This window comes from Syngnathoides biaculeatus, chromosome 5 (assembly GCF_019802595.1).
Source record: "Syngnathoides biaculeatus isolate LvHL_M chromosome 5, ASM1980259v1, whole genome shotgun sequence".
In the NCBI taxonomy this organism is placed as follows: domain Eukaryota; kingdom Metazoa; phylum Chordata; class Actinopteri; order Syngnathiformes; family Syngnathidae; genus Syngnathoides; species Syngnathoides biaculeatus.
Window position 1 is genome coordinate 10,192,214 of NC_084644.1, and position 12,128 is coordinate 10,204,341.

The following is a 12,128-nucleotide window of genomic DNA, read 5'->3' on the forward strand; positions in this document are numbered from 1 at the left end:
ATAATGATGCCGCCATGCAACATTCTCTAACTGCTCTTTTAGCGCTAATCTGCGTGGCAAGCGGCTTCAAGGCAATGACCTGGCCTGACCCCCCCCCCCCTCCTCCCGGCCCCCTCCGTGAGTTTAGCGATCGCGTTCGCTCAGATTTTTCGCATTTAAAAAAAAAAAAAAAAAAACCTACAGCTTCTCATTCACGGTAACATTCAAGCAGTGGTAACCGGTCAGGGCTAGCAATTCTTCAAGAACAGTACATGTGGATCCATCCATTTTATGAGCCGCTCATCCTCACGAAGGTCGCGGGAGTGCTGGAGCCAATCCCAGCTTACGTCAGACAGGAGCGGAGATACACCCTGAAATAAAAATTGAATGTCAAATTTTTATTTAAAAACCATATCGCCCAGCCCTATACTCCCACGCCACGACTAAGTTAAGTTTTGCCATGACTGGCGGACTTTGTTAGTACTAAGTATTCTTTCCGTCTGCTCCGTGCTGCCTCCACCAATGAAATACTGTACGTACAATAAAATTGAATCGCTGGTTATTAATGGATTATGGCGTATTAATAGTCCGCATTCATGAAATGTAGTTGTTATCGGGCTTGAAAAAGTCACAAAAACTCGCTAAATATAGCCACAAAGTTAATAATACAGAGTTTTCCTCACTTCGGTCCAATGCCTTAGCTCCGCCACCAGTCGTCATTGCAACGAAAGTCGTACTCTCCGTTTGGTTCAGTCAGAACTGAAATTCTTTCCCCTTTGATACTATAATCTCAGATCATTTATCATTTACGAATACTCCCGGCAAGCCTTTAAAATTGTTCGGAAAAGAATGCATAACACACTCACTCACATTTGACGAGCGCGAAATCTGCACAGTCCGGCACGAAAAATCACGCGCGGTAAATTTCTTACGAGTAGAAAAAAACAGATATTGAAAGACGTCGCTTATTTCGTGTGGTCTTGAAATTAATTTACGTGTCTATTTCATAACCGTTAACTAAACAAGCCTGCTCCAAAACAACCAGCATTCACCCGTAAACAGGAAATGCAAGTTAACTGTACTGAGCATGTACGGGAAGTTAAGCGCACGTTCGGAGCTGCTTCACGTACTGCGAGCGCATTTACGTCGAAAGTCATGCACATAAAGACGCGTTCTAGCAAGCCGGCCTCCTATTTATGGCAGTCCCGCGATGTGTGCCCCCCCCCACAACAATGTATCGCTGGCTTGTTGCCACCGACGACGATTATGTTGAACTAAACTTTCAGAATCTTCAAAACATTGCGCGTATAGACCGTTCGTGTTTATTCCTTGACAGGCCAGCGCTTTTAACTTTTCTTCAGATAAAGTTTGTCAGATCAAGAATTTTTATTGATGAAAAAATTTAAATGCCGTTTTATATCATGTTCTACTAATATCAGTTGAAATTGGAAATTACCATTTCTGAGTTTGAATTTTTTTCATTTTAATTTTCTCTTTTAGTTCTGGATTTGTTGATTTTATTTTTAATTTACACTTATGTTATATTAATCCCAGTAAGTTATTTTAAGGTCTTGCGATTCCATCCCTAATCACACTCGCGACTTTATCTGCGAGCATGACTGACCACTCCCGTACATTTTTCAAATGTGAGTGGCTGCATAATATGTCTTCACAAAAATACATTTGAAAATGTGGTCTGGAAGTTAATTCACACGTGTTTTGGAGTATCCTGTTCCAACACTGCTGTTTTGGTGTCAAAAGTCCACAAGACGAAACGTCAGATGTTGAAAAATCAAGAAATCAGACAATATTCACACAGGAGTAGCTGGAATCAAAGGAGTTTAGTTTTTTTTTTTTTTTTTTTCGCGACTGCTTCTTCTGCCCAGTTCATCTACTGGGACGATGTAGTTTTCATCAAAAAGTAGCTACACCTCAGATATTCTTCATTTCCTCAAAAGCGCCGCTGCGCCGCGTCCGCTTTTATGTCTGCTTGCTCACTCGCTAGCAAAATGTCCGCGTTCTCTGGAGAGGGACCACTTTTCATGTCGCCTGGCGTCCCCCAGGATTCCTATCTAGGTCCTTCGCAGATTTGCTAATTATCAGCGTTTATCTTTCCGGCACTTAAGTAGCCCAGGTTCTCCACGTAAACAATTTGTGAAGGGTAAAAAAGGTTGCAACTTGACCAGTTTGGGTGGATAAAGGACATTTTCACGCGGAGAAGAATCCCCGCAAGCCGGCTGTGAACTTGAGTTCGGCTAATGAATGAGAAACACATACACACCTTGTTAGCTTTTGCATTTGACTTAGCAGCGAGTGCGTCATTCGAAAGAATTTTCAACACATTAGGAACACCTACTCCTTTCCTCTTTATTTATTTATATGATTTTTACCCGCAGCGTGCTAATGATGTGATCCAGGTAGAATTCATTATCCTCCTCTGAACTGTCTTCTCAAATCTGTACCAGCAGAAAGGGAGGAGAACATTTGAAGAGGACTTGAAAATGGATTTTTTTTCTTTTTTTTTTTTTTCCAACTAAGATATTGCAGAGGATTTCGACATCCCAGTTGTAGATGTTCTGGCCTCCAGTTCTTCAATCGGAAAACAATTAAACGCCGAGCTGCCACGCTGCCTCCTTCCTCGCTTCCTCCCTGCCATCAGTGAATAATTTAAACACTGCGTGTAGTAATATTACAACACGGAAGTAACTTTTCTTGTGCGTCATTATTATGATAATATTGTTGGGTTTTTTTTCAAGAAAAATACTCCCAATTTTACATCACTAAAATTGTACTTCCTTTGGGGGGGTTCCCAATATAAGAATAAAGTTGTTTTTTTTTTTTTTTTGCAAAGGATAAGAGGTTATATGATAAGATGGAAGTGTTGTCCTTTCAACAAAATAAACCCATAATATTGCAAGACTGTAGATACGGTAGTTTTGTTTTCTTTTAATTCATGATTTTACGACGTTCGACGCTATTGGTGGGCAGGGGGCATCACGTTAAGAGATATATTTCTCAAAAGAAACGTCTCGGTGATCATGTTTTAGTACAAACAAATTATGATATCTCAATTTTTTATAGGATCTAAGAATAAAGATTAAAGTCATTTTTTTTTGAGAGATCAAAGCCATATTTTTTGCTTAAAAAGTTGTAAGTTACATGATGTAAGTCATATTTGACTGAGTTGGTCTTTTTTTTATAGAAGGAAAGTTATCATAGTATCATAATTAAGTGAGTAAATTTTTCAGAAAGTAATTGTAATATATCGGGCGGCACGGTGGATCAGCTGGTAAAGCGTTGGCCTCACAGTTCTGAGGTCCCAGGTTCAATCCCAGCCCCGCCTGTGTGGAGTTTGCATGTTCTCCCCGTGCCTGCGTGGGTTTTCTCCGGGTACCCCGGTTTCCTCCCACATCCCAAAAACATGCAACATTAATTGGACAGTCTAAATTGCCCATAGGTGTGATTGTGAGTGTGACTGTTTGTCTCCATGTCCATGGCAACCAGTTCAGGGTGTACCCCGACCCCTCCTGTCCATTGACTGCTGGGATAGGCTCCAGCACTTCCCGTGACCCTTGTGAGGATACGCGGCTAAGAAAATGGATGGATAATTGTAATATTACAAGATAAAATGTGTTTCAATCATACTATTAGATTACAATCATATTTTTAGGGAGAAACAAGTCATGATTACGGAAACCTTTGAAAGAAATAAACACAAAGAAAAGAGAATGAAGGGATTTTTAATCAAGTAATTTTAATTAACCCATTTTCCCCCCTCAAAACAGAAAATTATGACATTTATGGCAGTGCAACTATCCATTTTCTGTACTGCTTATCCTCACGAGGGCCGCAGGTGTGCAAGTATGGAAGTAAATATGTGCCAGCAGGATTTGAATTTGAAATGTAAAGTGATCACATTTTCAATAGTTGTATTTCGGTGTCACTTTTCAATGGTCACAATTCAACCGCCTGCAATTTGCTGTCTGAAATTCACCGTCTGTGCCACCTGGCAGGGTCACTTCAGGTCAGAAGCGAACAGCCAGCCAGTCGGAGTTACGCTTTTTTTAGTCACGTGACATCACACACTAAGAAATCATAACTGGATTGGCTGGCTGTTCGCTTCTGACATGAAATGACCCTGCCTGGTGGCACAGACGGTGAATTTTAGACAGCGAATTGTAGCCAGTTGAATTGTTAACATTGAAAAGTGACACTGAAATACAACTATTGATGTGAAATGTGATCAAATTCCATTTCAAATTCAAAATCCTGTTTTCTGTCCCATTTCAAATTCAAATCCTGGTGGCACATATTTCCTTCCACATGTTGGCCCTCATCTCAGCTGACTCTGTGTGAGAGGCGGGGTACACGCTGAACTGGTCGTCAGCCAATCGCAGGGCACATAGAAACAAACAATGATACACACACACACTTGCAAACCTACGTTCAATTTAGAATCGTCAAATAACCTATCATGCATGTTTTTGGAATGTGGAAAGAACCTGGAGTACCTGGAGAAAACCCACACAGGAACAGGGAGAACATTCAAACTCCACACAGACGAGGCCGGATTTTAACCCGGGTCCTCAGCACTGTGAGGCAGATATGCTAACCAGTTGCTCACTATGCCGCCAAGGGTTTTTCTGTCTTTATCCCTCAGGTAGCAGGCAGACCTCCCTTGGTCTGGAGCCTCAAGGAGGAATAGCTAACGCACCTCGATCAAAGCTCTTGAGTTTCGATTTAGCCACGTCAAAGTAGATCTCAGAATTCAGCCGGAAATCATTTTCATATCTTTGAACTTCGCGTATGTACAGTAGTACCCCAACGGATTTCGCATCCCCGACACGTGACAGGCTCACGACGGCGGCCGGCAGGTAGGCAGCAACGCAAAGGATGTCGACGAGCTGGCGCGGCGACGTCTCCCTTCGTGCGTACACACAGTCTGCACGCCCTGCATGTATATGCGTATTTATAGACTGCTATTTTTACCATGCGGCCGCAAATAGTCGCGACGGTGCCCAAAACCAACTCCGGTCTCCCTCTGCTTTCCCTGGCCCGGCGCCGCCTTCTCATTCATGACTTTGCAGCAACACACTTCAACATTCTTCTTCCATGGAATTTGGGAATGTTCTCCCAACCGCAACCACCAACTTTTACTACTTGCTGGACTGGAACTGCCTTTAATTTAGATACGCGCTGTACTGATACTCCTTTCTTGTACTTTTGGACATGTTGACATTGTGTGCTGTCATTTAAAAATAAATATATTTAAAAGGAATGTTTGTTTTTTTTCCAGGATTAAAAAAGCATACAACGAGAAGAAAGTCCTTGTTTTAATTGTAATATTGCAGGAATAAAGGCAGATTTTTCTTGACACAAAAAGGTGCAATATTATGATTTTATTTTTTCAAAAATTCCACATAAGATTCAAATCATTTTTCAGTGGAATGGTAAAAAAGTAAAAAGTATAAAAATATTTTTTTTTCAATAAAAAAGCTTCTGATATTACAAGATTGAGGTATTTTGGTGGTTAAAAAAAACAATTCTTTGAAAAATATTGTGATATTACAAGAATCAAGTTGTATTTGTTCGAGAACAATGCAAATATTACAAGTTGGAGTAATACTTTTTTTTACTTTTCCAGAAAAAAAAATACTTAAATTTTGTTGTACTCTAAAAAATATTTTTCAAAATCACGAGATTTCTTTAACTTAACTTTTAATGTAATTTAATTTAATTTAATTACTTTTAACTTAATTTTACAAAAATAAAGTATTTTTTCCAAGGAAATAATGTGTAAGTTTTATAGGAATAAGATTTATAAGATTTGTATTTGAAGGAGATATAAAATGATAATATTCAATAAAATTTACCAATATTATATCTTGTGGAAAAAAAGAATTGAAAATATATATTTTTATTTTATTCTTCATTTCTTTTTTGAAAAATGTTAAATCATTTTTCTTTAAAAAAAAAAGTCTTCATAATCGACAAGGAAAGCTGTATTATTTTTTTCCAGAAACAATATGTACTGTTGCAAGGTTGAAGTCCTATTTAACACTACTTTTTAAAATAAATATATATATATATATATATATATATATATATATATATATATATTGTTGACTCACATGATAAAAGCAAAACAAAAAAAAACAAACCTACTTCTTCTGATTAAACACTGTTTCTTTCCAAGAAAAAACAAATAAAAGCCGCCCGGCCGCTGTCATCGCAGCGTTGGCCGGCGTGCCAGGCGGCCCCAACCGGGCAGCCGGTTGCCGTGGGCGACCGTCCGATCAGTGATGTGGCGGTGATGCCTCTAATGAAGCTGACACAGCACAGCCTCCCTGCTCGCTGGGCCGCCGAGGGCCTCCCGCTCTGCATGTAGCAACAACCCCCCCCCTCCACATATCGCCCCCATCCCCAGCCCGCCTTGTTTCATGTGCCGCTGATTTGATGGCCGCATCATTTATTCTCTTGTTTATCGGCGGGGTCGAGGCAAAGACGGTGTTTGTAGTAGCTAAAGTGGGTCACGGTCTGCAAACCCAACCCCCCCCCAATTCGCTCCACATCCCTGGCTGCGCGATGAACGCCTCTGTGTTGTTTTCCAGGAGCCGGCCAGCTGAGGTGAAGGCGAGGGCACAGTGTGGATGAGCCGCCCTGGGAACGAGGACCATGATCTGAAGGCTCGCCCGTCCTCCGTTCTTTCTCCGACGTCACTGAATAAAAAGCTCCCACGTCCGGCAGGAAGTGTTTAAAGGCGCCAGTGGGAAGTGGAAGAGGATCTAGCCGTCACACCTGAGTCCCCCCACCCCCCAGCTGCAACACCACCAACATGGGGAGGAAAAAGATTCAGATTCAGAGGATCACTGATGAGCGCAACAGACAGGTTAGCCCTAATTGAACAGTCGCCCCTTCAACACTGGGTTGACTGCAGTTGTTAAAGTTGCAACAAGGGCTAAGTTGCAGCTAGACAAGAAACAAGTCATTGAATAACTTCAATAATTTGATTTAAAAAAAAAAAAAATTAACAGAAATGATTAAACGAATAATCCGAAGCAAAAGCTCAGAATCGAAGCTCAAACACCTGTTAGTTGAATATTTGACTGAAACAATGAATCGAATAACTCACAATTCAATTATTACCAAATCTCTGCCTCAATCTATGATCGTTTTTCTCCAAGGACAAATTCATATAATATTCCTGAGAGAAATTAGTTGGTGAGGTAGCGGTGGGCCAGGAGGAAAGAGTTGGCAAAAGACAGATAATGTCCAAAATTTGGGATCCTTTCACACTTAACCCATTCGTGGGCAGCGTCCCATTTTTGGGACGTCATGATTTTCACGCATTATGTCAAAATATTTAAGTGTTTTAATCTGATTCTTGTTTTTGGGACAATCTACTAAGAAAAACCCAAGTACCCTCTCGTGGGCAGGGACGAGATTATAAATTAGTAAAGTTATCATATAACTTAACCATAAACGAAAAAGAAGTGTTATTTCCTTGACTGTGGCCTACTAGGAGACTTTTATCTCAATAAGGGGGAAAAAATTGCCACCCTGCCCATGAATAGGTTAAAAAAAGATCAAGTCCAATGTGGCTACTAAAAACCGGAATTATCCAACATACCACAACAGCACATCAACAATAGCTATCATAAAATATACTGTTGGCTAATTTCAGTTGCCCATCATCGCTAGTTAGCACTTATGCTAATGCTCCACAAGTGATCGTGGCGTACTTGTAGTCATTTTAGTGAACTAATGGTAACATAAACATGTAATAATCACATTCATATACAGCGACAACTGATGGCCACGTATTTAACATGCATACTGGTTAAAGGTTAGCCAGTTAGCAAGCTACCCGCTCACCTGATTCACTGACACCCATGTCACTCACCAGGTCAGCCCCCACCTTTTAAAACCCATTCGTGGGTCGCGTCCTATTTTTGGGACATCAGGATTTTCATGCGTTATATCCTTCGGTATATCAAAATATTTAAGTGTTTTATTCTGAAGCCATAATTTGCTATCAGGAGAGGATAACTCATCGGTCAAAAATACTCAATATTGTCACATTTGCCAAACTTAGCTTGAAATGTCTGACTTCCTGTCTTTTCCTGCATTGGTTTGTTCAAACATTTTTTGTGGGTGCACTCATGATAGATCCACATACGAAATTTGTAGCTTCGAGGTCTTGATTTTCAAAACATTATCAATGATGCTACTGAGCCAGTTTTGGGGAAAGCCTTCAAAGTAAGGATTTATTTGCCCTATTAATAACAACAAAGATGAACCAAAGCAATATAAGGAAAGCTAAATAAAAACAAATATACATTTCCCAAGGGGCCATCATGTTTTTTTTCCCCCCAACTAGTGAAAATAAAGAGCATGACGCTATCGTACAACAACAAAAAATGTCCTCGGAGCGTGGTTACATCAGGACGCATGCATTGTCATCCAGAATGAAAGGCTAAATGATCCATCGAAAACGAGTCGGCTGCTAAATGGGCTCCGCTCTATTGAGCGCATTGAGTAATGGATTTGACATGGCCACTTTCGGCAGCCCACAGTCGGGGAACAACAAGACGACGGAGAGGGAAAAGAACAAGGTAAATAAGATAAAAAAAAAAAAAAACAACAGGCTGCTGGCATTTTGGGGGAAAATGATCCTCCGCTTTTTATGTCTTCCTCATCAATCCCAGCAGTTCGCATTTACATAACGGAGTGCGAATGATGCCCCCGAGGCTTCCACGACGTCTAGTTTAGACGCAATCGGAGCTATTTGTGGTGCGGTTAACGGATCCGGAGCTTGTGTCGGTTGTCCGACGGTTACTCGATAGTCGGACGAATTTTCTGAATTGATTGATTGAGCCTGGCTGGGTGATTCCTGGATTCCTGGAAATTTTCCATTGGAATTAAAAATAATTCATCGAAATAAACCAGGAATTTAAAAAAACAAAAGTTACTTCTTTATACAATCTCAAGTCATCTATCTCCATTGAAATAAATGGAAGGGTCATTAATCTGTGCTATCATAACCTCGAAAAAGTAACAAAAGTGCCATCTATTCATTTTCTTAGCTGCTTATCCTCACAATGGTCGCGGGGAGTGCTGGAGCCTATCCTAGCTGTCAACTGGCAGGAGGCAGGGTACACCCTGGACGGGTTGCCAGCCAATCACAGGGCAGATGGAGACAAACAGCCGCACTCACCATCACACCTAGGGACAATTTAGAGTGTCCAATTAATGTTGCATGTTTTAGGGATGGGGGAGGAAACCGGAGTGCCCAGAGAAAACGCATGCAGGCACGGAGGGAACATGCAAACTCCACACAGGCGGGTTCGGAATTGAACCCGGGTCCTCAGAACTGTGAGGTCAACGCTTTACCAGCTGATCCACTGTCCCACAGTGTCAAAAGTGTTTTTATTGTATTATTAGTGAGCACTATAGTAAGTATAGACACCCTGTAAAGAAATGATTAAATGGAATATTAAGAAATTAAACACAAAGAAAATCTAGCTTAAATGGACATACGAATATATAGTATTTGGCCACATCTTAATTCCTTAGTAAGCTACAGTATTATTACTTGTTCTTTGTGGAAGATAAAGAATATATGCCTGTCTTTATCTGCATGTTGTGTCTTCGATTTCTGCTCGCAAGGCAAAGTAAAAAAAAAAAAAAAAAATGACAGCTCTTACCTCGAATGATGACGATCTAGGAAAACTGGAAACTTGGGTCCCTCTGCATTACAATGTAATAAATTATTCGTATAAGTAATGATTTTTTTTTTCAAGACATTCTCCGATAGGGCCGTCTACGTGCTGCTCGTGCTGTTTATATAAATTAAAAAAAATAGTCTTCTTTTGGTGCTTAATGAAGAGCGACGCCGATGAAAGGAAATGAAATGGATGTCGGGGAACATGGCGCCCGTCACCCTCCCACATGTTGATCGCGGAGATGTTTCCATAAGCTCCACAAAACAAACAGCCAGTGCCGAGTGTGGGCCCGGCTGGAAGCGTGACAGTATTTCACATTGCGCATTTCTTCTTCTTCTTCTTTTCAAGCGTTACTCACAGTGTGCTGGGTTTGATTTATTTAGCATTTTTTTTTTTTTTTTCAGCCGATATTGACATTTTGGCAACGCAAATATCGTACAGCAGTGCACTGGCCAAATGCGATTTTCTTACGATCAAAACCCGTCGACTTGGTGCAAATTGTCTTGACTCGTCGTAAATTGGCTGAGGAGCGTGTCATGGAAATTTTTTTTTAGGTTTGACGCAGCCATTTGAAAGTAAATCTGGCCGAGAGATTTTGTCGGACTGCTACCAAATTTGAAGACAGATGGAGCACGCAAAGTTATTAAATATTAAAAGTTTTTCTCATTTTGTGTGGGCAGATCTTGCCAGAAACCTGAATCTTGGTAGCAAATTGTAGAATTATTATTATCATTATTATTAAAGAGGCCCTGTAGCTCAGTGGTTAGAGCACTGGTTTGGTAAACCAGGGGTTGTGCGTTCGTATCCCACTGGGGCCTCCACTCCCTGAGAAGGGCTGCGTCAGGAAGGGCATCCGGCATAAAAATTGTGCCAAACATATATATGCGTTCATCTGAGATGACACGCTGTGGCGACCCTGAAAGGGACAAGCCGAAAGAAACTTACTTTATTATTATTATTATTACTAATTCAGGCCCCGAAGCTGGTTTTACGTAGCAACATGAAATTCATCATTCATCGAAGCACAAAAAAAAAAAAAAAAATAGAAAGTTGACCATTTTCGTAAACAATAAAAAAAAAACAATCTTCACCTTTTCAACTTTGTTAAACATTTACTTTTTCAAAACTGCCCCCAGGCCCATTTAATTTAGCAACTTATACTTGGTAAACAATCATGAATAGACTCACAAAAAAGTCTCAAGAAAATAAAAGACACTGGGAGTCCGCCATTTTTGTTTTGAGCAGCCATTTTAGGATCATTGCGGCCTTTTCCAAGCGTCACCACCAACAACAACAAAAAATTGCATCGCCATACCAGAGAAGTTTTGATGAACTCCATGGACTTATCTTCCTAAAATCACTGATATAATTTCACAAATTGTTGTCTGAGAAAATCAGGCTACAGGGAGTTGTACAAAAAAAGGTAGTCAGTCCATTTAAGTCATCCACCCCGGTTGCCATGGCGGCTGCTAGCGTGTAGCTGTTCTTCCATCCCCGCGCGCAAGCTAACAAACGACTACGGTAAAACGAGGAGAGTTCACGGCGGCTCTCGGTGGTGGTTTTCCTTGTCCATCTGCCGCGCGAGCAAAACCCTGCCAAGACGCTCGCGCAGACACAAACACAAAATCCCCGCTCCATCCTCTTTGCTTTCTTCCGTTGCCATTGGTTACCTACTCTTCACCTCTCTTTCGTCCAGCCCGTTTGTCCTGGATCCAACCTGAGAGGAGCAAAGTACCCGCCTGGTTAGAACAAAGGGAAAGAGGGATGGATAGATGGATAGATAGATTGATGGATAGGAACAGAACCAGTAAAAATGTTTACTATACATTCCACTGTCATGAAATGCATGATTTTTAGTATGTTATGAATAAAAAAAAAATGGCAGCCGGAATGGACCCATCCGTTTTTCCACCACAAAACATGATTTTGACGTATACGGCTTTTTGTAACTCCCGCCATGAAAATCCTCTCGAGGGATTTGTTTTCGACAAGAAGCAGGAAGTGACGTTAGTACCAGACGCCCACTCGAGCAGTCTCGTATGTTTCTACTAGTTTTGCGCTGTTCCTTTGTGTTAGCCAAAATGCCGGCTCGTTGCATTGCTGGATATTGTTCGAACACTCGGGAGGATGGATTTACCCTTCATAAGTTTGCAAGAGACCCAGTTCGTCGTGAAAAATGGATTGCACAGGTGCAAAGGATGAGAGCTTGGTGAGTTCCAAACGACAGGTAGGTGTGTATACAGCTACTAAAAAAAATAATAGTTTGGGGCAGACCACGTACTCCTTCTCTCATAATAAAAGATCCACGTACGCATGACAGGGGTGCTAAATGTGTCGATGTGCGCATCGGACGGCTTCCGCGTCGGGCTCGCCCGCTAAGGCTGCCGCATCGTGTCTCGCGGACGAGCACGGCTTCGGCCAGGC

The 12,128-nt window shown here is 41.2% G+C and overlaps 1 protein-coding gene across 7 annotated transcripts in view; it reads left to right on the plus strand.

The window, feature by feature from the left end:
• The window catches only part of mef2d (myocyte enhancer factor 2d), a 112,304-nt gene that overhangs the window by 46,279 nt on the left and 53,897 nt on the right, over positions 1-12,128 (plus strand). For all 7 annotated transcript variants that reach the window (XM_061819505.1, XM_061819504.1, XM_061819510.1 and 4 more), the window contains one exon: positions 6,591-6,868. In XM_061819505.1, coding sequence (XP_061675489.1) covers positions 6,815-6,868 — 54 coding nt within the window. In that variant the 5' untranslated portion in view covers positions 6,591-6,814. The remainder of the gene's footprint in view (positions 1-6,590; positions 6,869-12,128) is intronic.